The sequence below is a fragment of the Bombina bombina genome, chromosome 4, assembly GCF_027579735.1.
Source record: "Bombina bombina isolate aBomBom1 chromosome 4, aBomBom1.pri, whole genome shotgun sequence".
Classification (NCBI taxonomy): domain Eukaryota; kingdom Metazoa; phylum Chordata; class Amphibia; order Anura; family Bombinatoridae; genus Bombina; species Bombina bombina.
Window position 1 is genome coordinate 1,181,706,244 of NC_069502.1, and position 21,278 is coordinate 1,181,727,521.

General features: G+C 40.6%; 1 protein-coding gene across 2 annotated transcripts in view; it reads left to right on the top strand.

Annotated features, from left to right (window-relative positions):
• The window catches only part of LOC128658154 (uncharacterized), a 258,955-nt gene that overhangs the window by 80,646 nt on the left and 157,031 nt on the right, over positions 1–21,278 (top strand). The window contains exon 1 of one of the 2 annotated variants that reach the window (XM_053712656.1): positions 3,016–3,137. The exons of the other annotated variant lie outside the window; for it this stretch is intronic. Within the exon in view, the coding sequence (XP_053568631.1) occupies positions 3,057–3,137 (81 nt within the window). The 5' untranslated portion in view covers positions 3,016–3,056. Of the gene's footprint in view, positions 1–3,015; positions 3,138–21,278 lie in introns of those variants that run through there. 2 annotated transcript variants of the gene reach the window in all.

Below are 21,278 nucleotides of genomic sequence, written 5' to 3' on the forward strand. Positions count from 1 at the left end.
CTGGTATCTTTATTTTAAAATAACGAGCTGGCCCAATTTTGTTTCAGAACCCTGGGTAGTGCTTGCTGCTTGGTGGATACATTTAGCCTGTTTTTTTAAAAAAAAGATACCAAGAGAACAAAGAAAATGTTATAATAGGACTAAATTAGAAAGTTGCTTAAAATTGAATGCTCTATCTGAATCATTAAAGCAAACATTTGAGTTCAGTATCCCTTTAAGAATAATAAGTCAGACTTGCAATGTTAGATAACATGTAATCGTATCTCTGACTTGAAACAAAGTTGCAAAATACTTGTGTTTTTGCAACCAAGTTAACTACTTAGTTTTAGCAACAGATTTACTCAAGGCAAAAATGTAGCGGTTAAGACTTATCCTTTATTATTATTTACAGATTAAAACAACAGACCTGGGAGAGACCCTCTTCTCTAACTGTCTTGCGCCACTGACCGCATTTTGCCAAGCATTCTCAAAGATGGCTTACTTTGTTTCACCTCAGTGATATACGTGTTACCTAACATTGCAAGTCTGACTTATTATTCTTAAGTCTCGGTATCCTTTGTTGAAGGAGTAGCAATTCACTACTGGGAGCTAGCTGAACACATAAAATAAGCCAATGACAAGAGGTGTATATTTAAGCAACCACCAATCAGCAGCTAGCTCCCAGTAGTGCATTGCTGTACCAAGGTATGCATTTTAACACAGGATACCAAAAGAACAGAGCACATTATATAATGAAACGTGCAATTTTTAACAACTTTACAATTATATCTAAAATCATTAAAGTTTAAGTTTGACTTTCCTGTCCCTTTAACTAAGTGTTTATAAATCGTTTGCCTGTCTGTGTAAGCAATCTGCTGTGACACATTAGAGTATTTTACTAATGATATTTTATGTTCCTTTTAATAAATAAAGATAATGATAAGGATAAGGACACATCTACACTATATAGACTGAGGGGGACTAGGTTTATTATTATTATGCCGCACACTTATCTTGCATCTTGAATTGGAACTTTTGTCTACAAGATCAGCTATGGATGGGCTTGGAGGGAAGCAATAACCTTGGTGATCATTGCTGGATTGCAAAGAAGAATAGAAATGGTAAACTGGCTTGCGCAACCCAATAGTTACGGAAACTTTCGCAGTATGGGATGGACTATTTCGAGCTTACCCACCATCTCCATCATTCTTTCTCCCTTGACCCCCCCTCTTAGAAAATAAATTCTTTGTCTATCATCATCTGGTCGCAGGGATCACATATACCCATCCATAAAGTTCTTACAGGCAGGTCACTTTAAACACTTGCTGTTATCAAAGAATTGTGTTTAAATCTGTGTTTACTGTCCATTTAAGGTTGTAGTCTGCTGTGTTGCTTAGAAGCAGCTCTGCTAACAAATCTTTCAGGTTACTCCAGCTTGTTTCAGTTTGTCTGTGTTCAGCTCCTGTTTAAGTTTCATCTGAGTACAGTTTAATTAATCTGTGCTTCCAAATCCATCTAGTAGGTTTAAAGATCCTCTTGCACACAACTCATCTCATCTCTTCTAGCTTCATCTTAAGATGCAGTAAAAATGATACTCTTTCAACACGCAATGATGTAGCTGCCCGCCCCCTGCACATTGTATAACAACTTATAGTAAACACACATATATTAGTCATAACAAGGATTCGTTCTCATGCTGCAGCTGAATTAAAGGGTCACCAAACTCAAAACGTTTCTTTCATGATTCAGATAGTGCATGAAATGTTAAACCATTTTCTAATTTACTTCTATTATCAAATTTTCTTAGTTATCGCTGTATCTTTTGTTGAAAATCTCAGGAGTGTGCATATTTCTGGAGCAATATATGGCAGCAGTTTTGCAAGAATGCCATCTATATGGCAGCATTATGTCCTGCTATGTAGTGCTCTAGATACCTACTTTGGTAAAAGAATATCATCTGAACTAAGCAAATTTGATAATAGAGGTAAATTGGAAACATTTTTAAAATTCTATGCTGTGTCTGAGTCACAAAAGAAATGTCTGTGTTTCATGTCCCTTTAAAATGTGTTGCATTAACTATCATTCAAAGCAAAAGTGCTCAGAGTAAAAAGGTAAAGACGCTTTTGTTTCTTGCCAGAGCTAGCTGGGAACATGCGCATATGTTTTTATTCTGAAAGTGAAGACAAATTTTAATATCATCTGCTAATACTTTATAGGTTTAATGAGTTATTTGTGTATAGAATCATGAAGTGTTTCTATGACTTGCTACATGCTGCATTTTGCAGTTTCAGCACTGCAGGTGTAAATATAAAATAGGGTGTTGCGTATGTTTATCTTATCCCCTCTGCTTTGACCAATCAGAGTGAGATGAAAGTCAGCTCCTGCACCATTTAAGCAACCACTGCGTAGCACATAGCAGGGTCAAACAAACTGCCGTTTGCAGGGTGCTTTCCTTATCTGGAGGAGTAGAAAAAGTTTGTTTTTAATAGGTAAATAAGGAAACACTATCAAAATAAATAAAGTGCATCACATAATTGTTTTAGTATGTTTAATTAAAGGGAAAGTCTACACCAAAATTGTTATTGCACAGCCAACATTGTTATATAAATAGACTTTATAACATTTAAACCTCTACATTCCTGCCTGTTTCTAAGCCACTATAGACAGCCTCTTATCACATGCTTTTATATTAGCTTTTCGCAACAGGAGACTGCTAGTTCATGCGGACCATTGAGATAACATTGTGCTCACTCCTGGAGTTGCGCACAACATGGCACTAAAGGCTTAGCTACAAGGTAATCACAGAGGTAAAAAGTATATTAATATAACCATGTTGGATGTGCAAGACTGGGGAATGGGTAATAAAGGGATTATCTGTTTTGGAGTTGACTGTCCCTTTAAACATTTAAGGAGGAGTTTGATTTTGAGCTCATTATATTCCTTTAAATTCTCTTTAATCGCTCTGAGCTGTAAAGGAAATGCATTTACAAAACAGGCCGCTGCCTTGCGTAGCATCCTCTGTCAGGCTGACAAGGAACTGAAAGCTGGCAGCGATCCAGACACACAGCTGATCCCTCATGGCTCACTTGTGCAGCGGCTCTGAAACAGGAAGTACATACAGTGTTGTGTATGCGCCCACTGGACTGACTTTACTGCTTGTAAGTCTGTAAAGTGTAACACTAGCTGCTCTATCTAAATGCCATACAAGCATTGTTTTATTGCCTGACATACAGCTACTTGCTGCCATACAAGCATTGTTTTATTGCCTGACATACAGCAACTTGCTGCCATACAAGCATTGTTTTATTGCCTGACATACAGCTAACTACTTGCTGCCATACAATCATTGTTTTATTGCCTGACATACAGCTAACTGCTTGCTGCCATACAAGCATTGTTTTATTGCCTGACATACAGCTAACTGGTTGCTGCCATACAATCATTGTTTTATTGCCTGAGATACAGCTAACTGCTTGCTGCCATACAATCATTGTTTTATTGCCTGACATACAGCAAACTGCTGCCATACAATCATTGTTTTATTGCCTGACATACAGCTAACTACTTGCTGCCATACAATCATTGTTTTATTGCCTGACATACAGCTAACTACTTGCTGCCATACAATCATTGTTTTATTGCCTGACATACAGCTAACTGCTTGCTGCCATACAATCATTGTTTTATTGCCTGACATACAGCTAACTACTTGCTGCCATACAATCATTGTTTTATTGCCTGACATACAGCTAACTATGTGCTGCCATACAATCATTGTTTTATTGCCTGACATACAGCTAACTGCTTGCTGCCATACAATCATTGTTTTATTGCCTGACATACAGCTAACTACTTGCTGCCATACAATCGTTGTTTTATTGCCTGACATACAGCTAACTACTTGCTGCCATACAATCATTGTTTTATTGCCTGACATACAGCTACTTCCTGCCATACAATCATTGTTTTTTTTTTTGTTTTGTTTTTTTTTTGTTTTCAAAAGAGCTTTATTAAAGAAAATTCAAATGTTTACAAGCTTTCCAATTGTTCCAAAGTAAATGTAAATACAAAGGTGTTCAAATGTAGCTTTGCGAAATGTAACAGAAAGATACTAAAAGATAAAAATTATATAGTATTAGCGCTGGTGCCCCCAAGCTTGCAGGATTATTAATCAGTTCAATGACAGGTGGTCTGTGATTACCAAGGAGTGAGGACACAGTTCAAAGAGCACTTAAGTGATGAAAGTCCTAGAGTCCATTAGTGCTGTGTCCCTGGTGCTCAATATCCATTCCCACCAAGTTATGCAAGCATGTGCTAGGGTCACCAGAGGGTAGGAGGTAAGAAGAGGTGTGGGGGGGGGGGAGTTGGGGGGGGGGGGAGTTGGGGGGGGGGGGAGTTGGGGGGGCGGGGGGGGAGAGGGAGTGGGGGGGGGGGGGGTAGGGTGCAGTCTGTCCCTGTCTTACTCTGTCCGTCATTTATGTGCTGCCCAGCTCTCCAGCATCATCTCGTGTGTGTCTACAGTCCCCTGTCGGAGGTGATGGTATCTCTCTAGATGTAGCAGTGTGTCTACTTGTGCTCGCCATTCCTGAAAGGTCGGTGTGGTGCTGGATTTCCAGTGTTTTGGGATCAGTAGTTTGGCTCCATTGAGCATGACCAGTAATAGGGCTCTGTTTGCTTTGCAGGGTAGTTCGGGCAATGAAAGGTATAGCAGAGTGTTTGGGCTGTTCTGCAGGGGTTTCCCCAAGACAAGTTCTATATGATTGAAGACTTTGACCCAATACTCATCAAGCTTAGGGCAGTCCCACCATATGTGAGTTGGAGTGCCAACTGCCCCGCAGTCTCTCCAGCATTTGCCTGAGGCCTGTTTGTAGATCTTCTGCAGCCTGCTGGGCGTGAGGTACCATCTTGCTATACATTTGAAGCTGGATTCCTGCACTCTCATAGAAATTGAGGCTGATTTGGTCATTAAGAAAGCAGTTTGCCAATCCCTCATAGCCTATCTCGGTTTGCCATTCTCTTTCCCACATCTTCGTGTAGGAAGGAAGTGTCTGGGTGTCGTCTAATAGTAGCAATTTGTAAAGCAGAGAGACTGCATGAGCTGTCGGTGTATTTTTTAGGCATAGTGTCTAAAAATTGGTAGGTTTTCTAGTTAAGCAGGGTCTGTGTTTATGTGTCGCAAGGTAGTGGTTCATCCGCATGTGTGAGTACCAGGTCAGGGTCAGGTGAGGTTGTTCCTCGGAGATGTCTGCTAATGTCTTGAGCCTATGTCCGTCGGTCAGGGACCTGAAAACGTAATCTTTCAAGGGTGTGTCCATAGTGGTGCTGCCCTCAGGTAAGTTCCAAGGCAGGGCAGCATTCTGATAGATAGGGGTTAATGGGGAGTATCTAGTTGTTAAGTGAGATGTAGTATTTATTATCTTGTCCCATGTAGTGAAGAAGTCTGTCAGCAAAGGGTACATTGTTGTGGCTGCGGGCCTATCCTTTTCTAGTATCCAGGCAACTAAGCCTGCGTTATTGGTGTTTAAGATGTCACAGTCCAGTCGCACCCATTCTTTGTTAGGGTCGTTAGAGCACCAGTCCAGTAGTCTGCTCAGCGTGATTGCCTGTTTGTATGTTAGTATGTTTGGGACCCCTAGGCCCCCCCTGTCTCTGGGCAAATATAACGTTTTCCTGGCTACCCTTGGTCTGACCCCTCCCCAGATGTATTGTTCAATTAAGTTTTGGATTTTTTGCAGGTAGTTCCTTGGGAGGGGAATCAGTGTCGTTTGGAGAATGTAGAGTAGTCTGGGTAGCACGTTCATCTTGACAACATTTATACGCCCTAGCCAGGAAATAGATTTGTTTTTCCATCTGGATAAATCCGCTGTCAGTGCGGTTTCCAGGTTTTTGTAGTTTTCTTGGAAAACTATCTGGGCGTCTGGGGAAATGTATATCCCTAGATATTTAAGCTTATCTTGTTGTAATCTCAAGGGGCATATGTCCAGTGCTGTGGTCAGAGCTTCCGTGTCGTAAGTAATGTTCAATATCTCAGATTTAGCTACATTGAGGTGAAAGTTAGAGAATTGGCCGTATTCACTAAAGGTGTTTAAGACTCTGGGGAGAGAAGTCTCTATGTCAGAGAGTGTGAGAAGGACATCGTCAGCATATAATGCCAATTTGTGTGTACTCGATTTGACTTTGATACCCGAAATCTGAGGGTCCTCTCTAATTTTCTGTGCCAAAGCCTCTATTGAAATAGCAAAGAGAATCGGTGAGAGCGGGCAGCCCTGCCTGGTCCCATTTCTTATGTGGAATCTATCTGACAGTAGGCCATTGACCTTCACTCTGGCCGAGGGGTTTTCATAGAGAGTGAATATTTGTCTAACAAAAGTTTCGCTAAACCTAATTTTGATTAGTACCGCTTTCAGAAAAGGCCAGTGCACCCGGTCAAAAGCCTTTTCGGCGTCTGTTGAGACCAGTATGAGAGGCCTGTTCTGATGTTGTGCGTGCGACACAAGCTGTAACACTTTCAGCGTGTTGTCTCGCGCCTCTCTGCCGGGTACGAATCCCACCTGATCAGGGTGTATCAGCGTAGGTAGGATCTTATTGATTCTGTTGGCTAATACCTTGGCATAGATCTTTATGTCTACATTGAGGAGTGAGATCGGGCGGAAGTTCTCTGGCCTGTCTGGAGTTTTGCCCTGTTTAGGTAGAACGGTGATATTAGCCTCTAGCATCTGATCAGTGAAACCCCCCTCTGTCAGCAGTGAGTTGAACAAGTGTGTTAGGGGTGTTAGTAGGTGATGGATAAAGTCTTTGTAATATTTTACCCCCAAACCATCAGGCCCTGGGCTCTTTCCATTTGGCATACTCTTGATGGCTAACTTAATTTCGTCAGCCGTTATCGGTCTGTCTAAGTGTTCTGAGTCTTCTTGGGAGAGTGTAGGTAGCTGGATGTCCCTAAGGTAGTTGTCAATGTGTGACTGTGTGCTTTTGTTGGTGATATTGTACAATGCTTCATAATACCGTCGGAATGTCTCAGCTATTCTTACGCTATCTTTCTGTGTGTGCCCTAGAGCGTCCTTTAGGGAGTGAATGTGTGTGTTCAGTTGCTTGCGTTTCAGCGCTTTGGCTAGTGAGGGGCCTATTTTGTCGTTCATCTCAAAATATTTTTGTTGTAGCATTGATGCCTTTCTCTGATATTCTTTAATAAGATGGTTATTCAGTTCGGTCTTGACCGTGGTCAGGGACTTTAGTATTGTGGTGGAGGATGTGTTCTTCTTTAATTCAGACTCCCAATATCTAATCTGTGATAAAGAAGAGTTAAGGAATTGTCTGTTTTGTTTGATTTCTGTGGCTTTGAGTCTAATGAATTCCCCCCTTGCTACACATTTGTGTGCCTCCCATGTCGTGGGGGTGGGCAGAGCATCTAGTGGATTTTCGTTGAAGTAATGCCGTAGTGTGGTGTCAATGGTCAGTTTGTGTAGGGGGTTGTCTAACGTATGGTCGTCAAGTCTCCAGATGTAGGGTTTTACAGGTACATCCGGCCAGTTTAGTGTGCATTGTACAGGGGCATGGTCTGACAAGGTAATTGGTAGTATGTTGGTGTCGTCAATCAGCGAGAGGCCTACTTGGTCTGTTATGAGGTAGTCAATTCTGGTGTAGACATGGTGTGGGTATGAAAAGAAGGTGTAGTCCCGCGTGTTTGGGTGAAGAGATCTCCATATGTCATGTAATTTTAGTGAGCGGAGTTGTGAATTTACATTTCTGATTACTCTGTGTGGTGTGGTGGTTTTCCCTGATGAGGTGTCAAGGTGAGGTTCTAGTGGTAGATTAAAGTCGCCCGCTAGAAGCAGTACGCCTCTCGTGTGCTCCAAGATCAGCTGTGTCAGCTGTTTGAGCACGATGTGTTGGCCTTGGTTTGGCAGGTAGGCATTGGCTATGGTGATGTAGGAGTTAAACAGGATTCCCACCACTAGGAGGTAGGAGCCTTTAGTGTCTTTAAGAACTTTGGTTGGTTGAAAAGGTATCGAGTTTTTGACGAAGATGCCTACCCCACCTTTCTTTGAGCAGCCTGATGCTAGGTAAAAGGTGTTGTACCTGTGGGCAATATACCTAGGCTCCCTCCCTTTTTTGAAGTGAGTCTCTTGGATACAAATAATGTCCCCTCCTGCTTTGTGTAACTGTGTGAAAGCAATCGACCGCTTTTCAGGGCTATTAAGCCCCTTGGCATTAATGGTCATGAATTTAATGGGGCGCGGCTGCATGCTTTGGGGGTATAAAAGGTCCGGCCAGGCAGCACCAGACTACTGTGGTTGTGCTTAGTATGTTTGTGAGTGTGCGAGTGCGCCGGAGGCCGGGCAGCAACTGTCGGGTCTGTGGGGTCCTCTCCTTCTGTCGGTCTGTGGTATGTGTGGTGTCTAAGACTCCTCGGTCCTATGTACAGTGGTGGGTAAAAGGTGGGATACAGGGAGAGAGAGTAGGGAAAGAAAAAAGGGGGGGGATTAAGGAGGGTGGGAGGTAGGAAGGATGAGAATGAAGACAAATACTGTATAATAACAGTACAATCTCGCTATGGAGGTTGAAGTTGTATAAAATGATATTATTCTGCAGAGCTATAAAAACAGCAATCAATATTTAACAGTTAACTAACAAGATAAGTAACTAACAAATTAGGGTAATATCCCCGTCAACAAACCCAGCATTAGAAAAGATAGTTCAACAGAAAACATTGTATTATATACGACCTGTAGCCTTGATTCAGGAACTGGCCCCTGGCCTAGGCCGTGGGGACGAGCAGTCCAAGTGTTGATGTGGTTCCTCCACATCATCAGCGACAGTCACCAATGAGGGGTGTTTGTGAAAGCCCCTTTCAGTGTTAAATGTAGATGCGGATCGCACTCGGCTCCCGGGGGGGGGGGGTCCCAGTGTAGAGCTATCCTTCATTTGGTCCTCTGTCTGGATGCGTATCTGTAAGGCCTCACAAAACTGAGGTAAATCATCTTGAGCTTTGTAGATGGCTGTGGTGTTGCCATTATTGGCAATGATGCTGACCGGGAACCCCCACCGGTAAGCTATCTTCTTTTCTCGGAGCACTGTAGTTATATGGTTAAGTTCCCTCCTTTTCTGGAGTGTCGTGGGGCTTAAGTCTGTGAAGATCTGGATGCGGCAGCCTGCATGTGTAATTTCCTGTTTCTGCCGTGAATGTTTTAGGATGTCCTCCTTGTCCTTGAAGTGCAGCAATTTCAGAATAACATCCCTGGGGGGTGCTTTAGGAGGAGGCTTGGCCCTAAGGGCCCTGTGTGCTCTTTCAATAATAACCTCAGGGGCATTCTCGTCTCCTTTTAACGTGCGGAACAGGGCCTGTAGGCAGCCCTCCAGGGCTCCTGGGAGTATGGATTCGGGAATCCCTTGAACTCTCAGATTATTCCTCCTGCCCCTGTTGTCTAGATCCTCAACCTTCTCTAGTAAGTTGTGTATGGTTTCTTCCTGATCGTAGAGAAGGCGGGACATATGGTTGATATCATTGCTAGTTGTATTGTGATTCTCTTCTAGGTTGGTGACTCTCTGCGTCACCCTTGATAAGTCCCTTTTAAGGTCGCCATACCAGCCCTTTACTTCAGTTAGCATTTCTTTGAAATATTCTTTAGAACATAAAGTTTTAAGGTCTTCTCTAGTGATTGGCTGTGTAGTTTCATGATTTGGGCTCTCGGTCTGGGCACTGGGCTGTGAGCTAGTTGCAGGCACATTGTTATCTGAAGATGGCTGTGTGCGCTTTGGTGTAAGATCAGATTGTCTTAAAAACTGCTGCATGGTCCTGGGTTGTGGTGTATTGTCCAGTTTGGTTGTTTTTTTCCCCGGCATGCTGGTGGGATATGGTGGGGGCTGGTGTGGATAAAGGACTGTTGTTCTTTTAGTGGTGTGATGAGCCAGTAATAAGATTAATAAAATAAGGGCGTCTGTGATGTTATTTGAGCTTTTCTTCCCTGCTCTCTGTAAGGGATTGCTGCCCTATGTTCTGCTTTTCATGCAGGGTGATAAAGGCTGGAGCGTATAATGGCTGGCCGTTTATGTAGGGGCCAGAGAGAAAGTTTATGGCATATAGGAGTTTAGGCTAGCGCTTAGGCCTTGACTCCTGTGTCCTACAAAGAATTACAGTCCTGTGGTCCGTTTTTTTGCACTGTGTAGCTTAAGAATCTCCTGAGTATAGTTGCTGCCTTAAGGGGACTGTGTAAGTACACAAGCTCTGATATCTGTATTTTGTTTTCGAAGGGCAGGTGAACCGGTAGTCTGATGGTGTGTAGCGGTAGAGATAGAGGTGGGTCCCCCAGGGGGTGCACAGTGTGTGTATTGTGCAGTGACCGCTATATGCCCCTTGAGTCAGTGTCTGTCAGAGTTTGCTCCCTCCTTAATGAGGGCTCCGGTAATCTTTCGGGGCGCCTAGTCTCTGCACTCCCCTGAACCGTGGTGGATGGCTATGTGGCAGAGCTGTGGGTGATTGAGGCCGTTGCTGCTTGAGGCCTGTGGTGCGCCCCTTCTTACCTCGCCGTCGCGGTGTGTGAATCGTGCCCTGAGAGCTGCGGTTGGTTTTGGCGTGTGGGGTCGTTGTCGGGCGCTTGTGGCTGTTAGTTTGCCACGTAGTGTCTCGCTGGATGTGGTCCGGCTCTAGAGTTGCTGAGGCCTAGTCGCGTGTTATCCCCTCCTTCAGGTCCGGGCGCCGCCCGGTGTTAGGAGCGGATCCGGTGCCAATGAGGGGGGGTTTGCGGCTGAAGGGATGCCGGGCCAAGTTCAGCGGGCTGTCGCCTCTGGTGTGGGGATATTTTTGCGGCTTAGGTCGGGTATGGCTGCTGGGTTTGAGGACTTAGGGCCTAGGAGCTATTGCACTACGCGGCCATTTCTCTGAACGGCCAAGCTCCGCCCCCATACAATCATTGTTTTATTGCCTGACATACAGCTACTTGCTGCCATACAATCATTGTTTTATTGCCTGACATACAGCTAACTGCTTGCTGCCATACAAGCATTGTTTTATTGCCTGACATACAGCTACTTGCTGCCATACAAGCATTGTTTTATTGCCTGACATACAGCTAACTGCTTGCTGCCATACAATCATTGTTTTATTGCCTGACATACAGCTAACTGCTTGCTGCCATACAATCATTGTTTTATTGCCTGACATACAGCTACTTGCTGCCATACAATCATTGTTTTATTGCCTGACATACAGCTAACTGCTTGCTGCCATACAAGCATTGTTTTATTGCCTGACATACAGCTAACTACTTGCTGCCATACAATCATTGTTTTATTGCCTGACATACAGCTACTTGCTGCCATACAATCATTGTTTTATTGCCTGACATACAGCTACTTGCTGCCATACAATCATTGTTTTATTGTCTGACATACAGCTAACTGCTTGCTGCCATACAAGCATTGTTTTATTGCCTGACATACAGCTACTTGCTGCCATACAATCATTGTTTTATTGCCTGACATACAGCTACTTACTGCCATACAAATACTGCAAGAAATGCCAGAGCAGAGCCAAAGGGACCGCATGTTATTTAAATGTGTTAACAGTGTTTCACTTCTTTTAAGACATCACATTAGAGTTGCCACCCTGGCCATGTTTCCCTGGTCACTTATGAATTACACATGCTGCAGGGTGTGCAGGGAGGAACATGAATAGTGCGGCCGAGAGTCACTATTCGTGTGCTGTCCAGATGTGCTGTGCATGTTGCCCCCTGCACACCCTGCATCATGTGTAACTCATAACTGTCCAGGAAAACATGGCTGAGGTGGTAACCCTACATAACATAGACGCTCGTGAGGTTCCTGTGCGTGGGGCCTCATTGAAAGGTTTATACCATATACAGCATTCATTAAAGGGATATTCTAGTCAAAATTAAACTTTCATTATACAGATAGAGCAGCAATTTTACGCAACCTCCTAATTCACTCCTGTTATTTGAAAAGCAAACATGTAAGCTTAGGAGTCTGCCTATCTTTGGTTCAACACCTGGGTAGCGCTTGCTGATTGGTGGCTACATTTAGACACCAATCAGAAAGCACTACCCAAGTGCTGAACCAAAAATGGGCTGGCTCCTAAGCTTACATTCTTGCTTTTCCATTTAAAGATACCAAGAGAACAAAGAAAAAAAATGATAATAGCAGTAAATTAGAAAGTTGCTTTAAAGGGACACTCAAGTCAAAATTAAACTTCGTGATTCAGATAGAGCAGCATTTTTAAACAACTTTCCAATTTACTTCCATTAACAAAATGTGCACAGTCTTTTTATATTTAAACTTTTTCAGTCACCAACTCCTACTGAGCATGTGCAAGAATTCACAGCATATACGTATATGCATTTGTGATTGGCTGATGGCTGTCACATGGTACAGGGGGAGTGGAAATAGACATAACGTTTCAATTTATTTAACAAAAATGTACTATTAATTTGAAGTTCAGACTAAGTGCTATTGCATTGTCTTCTTATCATGCCTTTGTTGATTATGCAAATCTACAGTGTTACTGCTCAATCTGAATAATGAACATTTAATTTTGACTAGACTGTCCCTTTAAGCGTTGCTTCACCTATGTTTCCCACAGTGTTCCTTTAATTAACATCTAGAGTTGCATGAGGTGCCTAATATGTGATAACCCGTCAACCTTAAAGCGGTATTAATGTGGAAAACCAAAAATCGCAGGTGTAACACTTAGGAAACACACTTTATGGAAATGTTTGTAATTATAATGATATAAATGTCTGTTTTGTTAGGGTAAAGTAGTCTCGCTGAATACGGAAACTCTGTGGCTTTCTAGAGGCCCAGTGGTAATTTTTCACCTTCTTGAGCGGAATTCTATTGCCCCAGAGAAGTAACACATCTCATTTTGTTTTTATCTTTTTTTTATTTTTCGTTAAAGGATCACTAAAAGTCAAAATGAAACTTTCATGATTAAGATAGAGCACCTAATTTTAAACAACTTTCCATTATCAAAATGTGCACACTCTTTTTTTATATGCACACTTTCTGAGGTACCACCTCCTACAGAGCATGTATAAGAATTTACAATAGATACGTTTATGCATTTTGTGATTGGCTGATGGCTGTCACGTGATTCAAGAGGAAGGAATTTGAAATAACTAAAGTTTGTCAGAAAAAAAAATCTACTACTCAAAGTAAATGCTTTAGCAATGTCTTTTTTTATTAGGTATTTTTAATTATTCAATTACTGTATTCAATGGTCCTTTAACGGTTTTCAAGTTTTCTTGAGTTAGTGTGCATTGTTTTATAGGAGTTTAGAGGGAGTTTTTGTTTTGATTAGTTTTTTGTATAACATTTTGAAGACATTTTTGTGATGCCGTTATCCATCATGCTGGAACTTGTTCTACACACAGCTAGAGTAAATGGTTATGAATGGTTATTACGTAAATGCTGCTACATTTATTTTAATGCAAATGACTCACGTCACAACTCACCATTGTTACAAGGGACAGGTATACAATCTTTATGTATTCCCTATTTTTTGAGTTGTGAGGTTGTGGTAAGTTTTTCTGAAAGATAGTACAGATGGCCCTCGTTTTACAACGGTTCAATTTACACCGTTTCAGAATAACAACCTTTTTTTCCAGTCATGTGACTGCTATTGAAAAGCATTGAGAAGCAGTGCATTTATTAAAATAGCCAGTAGGTGGCGCTGTCCGCTTTTGTTGCAGCAAAGCCAAGCAAGCTGAAATTAATCAGTTTAACCAGACCTGAGCTATCGAGCAAATTTCAAAGAAACCAGATCTTCCTGTCTATAAATCAGTCCAGATTGGAATGCATAGAAAGAACTGTTTGCAGAAAAATGCAAGTGAAGTTTGTGTTGTGTGATTATGTTATTAGGTTTATAATGCTGTTAAGCAAATGTTTTTGTTCATTTAACTTAGTTTAATTATATATTCTGGGTTGTGTGATTATTTTATTGGGTTTATAATGCTGTTTAGCATTTAAAGTCTTCATTTCAAAGCTTTAAAAATAATGTATTAGGTGTTACTTATGACAATTTTGAGAGGGGCCTGGAACCTAACTCCCTCACTTCCCATTGACTTACATTATAAACTGGGTTTCAATTTACAACGGTTTCGATTTACAACCATTCCTTCTGGAACCTAACCCCGGCGTAAACTGAGGGCTACCTGTAGTTTTGGTTTTTCGTTAAATCTATGCCCCAGATTCAGAAAATATTTTAATAAATGAGCCATGTTGTTGCCAGGTCTTTAAGGTCCCTTGTGTTGTGAAATTCACAAAGAATAAAGCCCTATTGAGACATTATAAACTCATGTTGGGTAGTAACTGGGGTTTTAGGGTATTTGGCAAGAATAAGTAAGTCCTTGCCAATGTGTCTTTTTCTAGCATTGCTGATGGGGGTGAATAAGGATATTTTACACCAGACTATGCCACCTGCGTAATGCAACTTCAGAAGACGTTTTTATAGACCCTTTGCAGCGACAAAGACTTTCATTTATCGTTTGAGCCCAGATTTATCAGTAACTAATTGCTTCCCAAATAGTCTGAAAACTGAGACCTCTTTATATTATCACAGTCCCTTTAAGGACACAGCTTTCAGTTTGCTCAATTGTTTTATGACGGAAAAATTCCGTCATATGTCCTTAAGAGGTTAATACTATCCTTAATTGTGTCACTTTGTTTCTCCTGTCATTTGCAATACGCTTCTGTTCATGCAGTATTGAAGAGTAGATATCAAACATTCTAGGAAATGTGCAATAGAGATAGCAGGACGGTTTTATTTTATGAGCTGTGAATCAGCATAAATATGGTCATTAGATGCTGATTATATTTTTTGGTTTCTCTCTTTCAATTTGGATTTAGTTGCAAGATGCCAGCTTAAATGCCTGTAGGCACAAGGACACACTAAGTTATATGCTTTTCTAAAACAATATGGATTGTAGAAGAAGAATAACCGAGCTCCAGGAAGCTCTAAACCATACAGGAAGAATTGGACAATATTTAGTGTTTGAGTTCCCCACTTTCTAAATTACTTCTAAGCATTAAAGGGACAGTAAAGTCAAAATGAAACGACTGGATAGAGTATAACATTTTTAACAACTTTCCAAATTATATCTATAATTAATTTTGTTTAGGATAACAACAGAACACAGCAAATTTGATAGTAAAAAGTATATTTGAAAGTTCTTTAACCCCTTCCTGCTATTAGGATGTTCCATGCCGTCCTAACTACGCTGGGCTTTAGTACCATTAGGACGGCATGGAATGTCCTAGCTGTTTGGCTTTACTGAAGCCAAAGATGCTTCCTGAATTAGATTGCGGCCTGGAAGGCGTGCCTAGCGTCATAATCACTCCCCCGTACCCGATCCCATCATTGAAATCATGCAATCACATTAAGTGATCGCGTGATTTCAATTTGTTTACAAATTACTCCCATAAGGAAAGGGTTAAAATTGCAAGCGCTATCTAAATCATGAATGTTAAAATTTGACTTTACTGTCTCTTTAATGTTACAGACTGCAGCTCACCAGCCAATACTGCATCAGGCTGCCTAGCTCCTTATCTCTACACAAATCCTGTTTGGTCAGTCCAGAGATCTGTATTATCTCTGCAGTTCTGTATGTGAACCACTTTATTCTCACTTAAAGGGACAGTCAAGTCCAAAAAAAAACTTTCATGACTCAGATAGGGCATGCAATTTACTTTTATCACCAATATTGCTTTGTTCACTTTGTATTCTTAGTTGAAAGGTAAACCTAGGAAGGCTCATATGATAATTTCTAAGCCATTGAAGGCCATCTCTTATCACATGCTTTTTTATGTGCTTTTCACAACAGGGGAGAGCTAGTTCATGTGAGCCATATAGATAATATTGTGATCATGCCTGTGGCTTGTGGCAGACACTGCACTATTTGGCTAAAATGCAAGTCATTAGATAATAAATACAAAGTCATGTCATCAGGGGGCTGTTAGAAGGTGCTTAGATACAAGGTAACCACAGAGGTAAAAAGTGTATTAATATAACAGTGTCAGTTATGCAAAATTGGGGAGTGGGTAATAAAGGGATTATCTATCTTTTTAAACAACAACAATTCTGGTGTAGACTGTCCCTTTAATCCCTTTTAGTCTTATTTCCCACAAACTAATCTGCACAGTTAAAGAAAGAGCAGATAAAGAAAAAAAAAACTTTTATAGTGTTTATAGTGTAATGCATACCTAGGTATGTTTAGGGGCAGCTGTGCCCTATTGGTACCTAGCTGCTGATTGGGCATAGGCTTCTCAGCTGTGTTACAATAGCGAAAAAGCATTTTATTATTGCATTATTACTTACTAATATAGAGAGATTTCTTTTGGTGCTTTTATGTCCCTTTAAAAATGATTTTATAACATATACAATCAATTCACAACAACATTCTATGATCTCAAAGCCATTCAAATGAAAGTGCTACTTATAAAAAACCCTGTTTACATCACTTTTTCAAAAAAGAATACATCTGCATTCATATTTTCAGTAATGATGGTTTTCCAACATGCAAATCAGCTATTTCAAATGACAAAATAAATGTAAAGGAGCCATTTGTAATCAATTTAATTCACTCAAGTAGGTAAAATGGATCCTTGGGACACATTAAAGGGTAATAGGTTTAATTATACAATGTCCCTTTAACAAAGACTGAGTGGGAGACTGCATGTGCTCTGGGCATAGAAGTATATAGACCCACACAATTGCTATGTTTTGCTACAGGCAACCTGGAAACTACTGACAAAGCTTTTTAACCACTAGCCATCTGGCTCTCCATAAAGTGTGCAGTTCCCCTGACTCAGCCCACTTTCCCTACCAAACCTGCAGACATACTGGGAAGTGCTCCCATATACCTAATGATTAAGAAACCACTCCGGTTGCCAGCATTGCCCTAATATTAAGGATACTGCATTAAAATCTTAAACGATACTTCACCAAGTCATAAAGTTTTTTTGTTTTTTTTCTTGTGTTCTATTTTCAAAATACATTTTTTTTCTGTTTTATTTACAGCTGTTGCATTGTTTTTTATTTCTGTTGCACATATTTGTATTGTAACAGTGTAGTATAAACACAATCTTGCTAAATGCTATGCTAATGAAAAAAACTAAATAAATTGTTTCACATTAGAGAAGCCAAACCACAATTTCAGACAAACCTTGTAAAATGTTGCAAGCTCAGGCTGGTGAGGGTTAGACTGATGCTTTCACAGCTGCATTATTCACTGTTTATAGAGCCCTGTAACCCATTGCACACATTGCACAAGTGAGGGTTTTCCTGCTGACTAGGTATGGTTTGTGGTTCAAATGTATGTCTCACTTAAGTCTTACACCAAAATAAAAATTCTGTCTCCTTAAATCAAGTTAGTCTTTCTTTTTACACCATAGCTTCTAGAGCAGGGGTGTCCAAACTTTGCTCTCCAGAGGTTTTGGAACTACATTTCCCATGATGCTCAGCCAGCGTTTTATCTAGATGAGCATCATGGGAAATGTAGTTCCAAAACCTCTCGAGAGCAAAGTTTGGACACCCCTGTTCTAGAGAATAATTTAGCTCACAGCAAAGCAGATCTGAGTCTTATATCTGTCTGTTGCCCATAATTAAAGGGACTCCAGATAGATAATCCCGTTATTACCCATTCACTAGTTTTGCATAACCAACACAGTTATATTTATACACTTTTTACCACTGTGATTATCTTGTATCTAAGCCTCTGCAAACTGCCCCCGTTTCTAGGTTCTTTTGACAGACTTGAATTTTAGCCCATAATTGCTGGCTCATAAATAACTCAACGGGAGTGAGCATAATGTTATCTATATGGTAATGGCACACATGAACTAGCGCTGCCTAGCTGTGAAAAAATGTCAAAATGCACTGAGATAAGAGGCGGCCTTCAAGGGCTTAGAAATTAGCATATGAGCCTACCTAGGTTTCAACAAAGAATACCAAGAGAACAAATCAAATCAAATTTGATGATAAAAGTACATTGAAACGTTGTTTAAAATTGAACGCCCTATCTAAATCATAAAGGTTTAGTTTTGACTAGACTGTCCCTTTAGCACACCTACTCAGCAAACCTCTTCCATAATTTAAAAAGACAGTAAATCTATTTTAGATTTTAATATTGATATTGATTTAATATAATAACAACTTTGCAATATACTTTTTTTTATTTATTTAATGATTCAGATAAAACATGCAGTTTAAAGAGACTTTCTAAATTACTTCAATTAAAATGGACATTAAAGGGACATGAAACCCAACATTTTTCTTTCATGATTCAGATAGAGAATACAATTTTAAACAACTTTCCAATTCACTTCTATTATTTAATTTGCTTCCTTCTCTTGTTATCCTTTGCTGAAAGGTTTATCTAGGCAAGTTCAGGGGCAGCAGAGAACCTAGGTTCTAGCTGCTGATTGGTGGCTGCATATATATACTGATTGTCATTGGCTCACCCATGTATTCAGTTAGAAACCAGTAGTGCATTGCTGCTCCTTCAACAAAACATACCAAGAGAATTAAACAAATTAGATAATAGAAGTAAATTAGAAAGTTGTTTAAAATTGTATTCTCTATCTGAATCACAAAGAAAATGTTTGGGTTTCATGTACCATTAAGCACTAAATAGTTTTTATGCACCTCCCTCTAATTTTGGGTGCTGTCATGTTGGAACTTAGGTTACACTGCATGTCTCTGAATGAGAATTACTACACACGTGCAAACACATCAGCACTGGAATGCAATAAAAGGTAAATTTCAACATAACGGCATCCATGACTAGCAGGAGGCACGGAGTAACCTCACAACTATCCTTTAGGAGTAAGGTTATGGCAAAATAAAGGTACTTTCTGCATCCTTTTCTGACCATGGACATTTTTACCTATCAGCTAAGGAACCTACGCAGGAAGTTCCTATTAGCCAATGACTGTTAGCAGGAAGTACCTATTAGCTAATGAGCATTAGCAGGAAGTGCCTATTAGCTAATGACCGTTAGCAGGAAGTACCTATTAGCTAATGAGCATTAGCAGGAAGTTCCTATTAGCCAATGACCATTAGCAGGAAGTACCTATTAGCTAATGAGCATTAGCAGGAAGTGCCTATTAGCTAATGACCGTTAGCAGGAAGTACCTATTAGCTAATGAGCATTAGCAGGAAGTTCCTATTAGCCAATGACCATTAGCAGGAAGTACCTATTAGCTAATGAGCATTAGCAGGAAGTTCCTATTAGCCAATGACCGTTAGCAGGAAGTACCTATTAGCTAATGAGCATTAGCAGGAAGTGCCTATTAGCTAATGAGTGCAGCAGGAAGTACCTATTAGCTAATGAGCGTTAGCAGGAAGTACCTATTAGCCAATGAGCATTAGCAGGAAGTAACAATTAGCCAATGAACATTAGCAGGAAGTGTCTATTAGCCAATAAGCGTTAGCAGGAAGTACCTATTATCTAATGAGCAATAGCAGCAAGTAACTATTAGCTAATGAGCGTTAGCATGAAGCACCTAGCTAATGAGCGTTAGCAGGAAGTGCCTATTAGCTAATGAGCATAAGCAGGAAGTGCCTATTAGCTAATGAGCGTTAGCAGGAAGTACCTATTAGCTAATGAGCAATAGCAGCAAGTAACTATTAGCTAATGAGCGTTAGCATGAAGCACCTAGCTAATGAGCGTTAGCAGGAAGTGCCTATTAGCTAACTAGCATTAGCAGGAAGTGCCTATTAGCCAATGAGCATTAGCAGGAAGTGCCTATTAGCCATTGAGCATTAGCAGGAAGTACCTATTAGCTAATGAGCATTAGCATGTAGCACCTAGCTTATGAGCGTTAGCAGGAAGTGCCTATTAGCTAATGAGCATTAGCAGGAAGTACCTACTAGCTGATTAGCGTTAGCAGGAACTGCCTGTTAGCCAATGAGCGTTAGCAGGAAGTACCTATTAGCTAATAAGCATTATCAGGAAGTGCCTATTAGCTAATGAGCATTAGCAGGAAATGCCTATTAGCTAATGAGCATTAGCAGGAAGTGCCTATTATCCAATGAGCATTAGCAGGATGTACCTATTAACCAATGAGCATTAGCAGGAAGTGCTTATTAGCTAATAAGCATTAGCAGGAAGGGCTTTTTAGACAATGAGCATTAGCAGGAATGACCTATTAGCTAATGAGCGTTAACAGGAAGTGCCTATTAGCTAATGAGCATTAGCAGTAAGTACCTTTTTGCCAATGAGCTCTAGCAGGAAGTACCTATTAGCTAATGAACATTAGCAGGAAGTGCCTATTAGCAAATGTGCATTAGCAGAAATGCCTATTAGCCATGAGCATTAGCAGGAAGTGCCTATTATCCAATAAGCATTAGTAGGAAGTGCCTATTATCCAATGAACATTAGCAGGAAGTACCTATTAGCCAATGAGCATTAGCCGGATGTACCTGTTAGCTAATAAGCATTAGCAGGAAGTGCCTATTAGCTAATGAGCATTAGCAGGAAGTGCCTATTAGCAAATGAGCATTAGCAGGAATGCCTATTAGCCATGAGCATTAGCAGGAAGTGCCTATTATCAAATAAGCATTAGTAAGAAGTGCCTATTAGTGCCTATTATCCAATTAACATTAGCAGGAAGTACCTATTAGCCAATGAACATTAGCGGGAAGTACAATTCAGCCAATGAGCAGGATGCACACAACTCAAATAGCATTGAAGAAAATTAGTTTTTCCATGGGCGGCCGGCGGTGCTCAGTTTAGGAGTAAGGTCGTGGCAAAATAAAGGTACTTTATGCATCTTTTTCTTGTTTAGCTTCATGACTGAAGATCCACTCTATTTATAGCACTGGTAAATCCAAGACTTACCATGACTTAAACGTAATAAACAACCTTTATGCGTATTTTTATCACCATAAGGTTTTGTTAAGAGCATCTCTACCTGTCAACCATATAATTATTTATTATTAATATTCAGCAGCTCGTTATAAAATTCACACATCAATCATATTTCACTGGATTGTTTCAATTAAAGGATGAAATCTGCTCTGCTGTAATATAAAGATACTTTGCCCAGGCGTATAGAGAGTGCTGTAAATTCTAAAACAGTTGACAACTGAAAATGACTTTGACACACTGAAGATTTGGAGCATCATTTTGTTTCAAGTGTGCAGCAAACTGATGCAACTCCCCCCAGAGAATGATGGCAGTCTCTATCCATTCATTGCTGTAGCGATGACGTAGTCATTAGTTACAGCCAACTGTATAATTCTAGTCTGCAGCCTTGGAGCATTGTAATTTGACACCCTTAGTTTA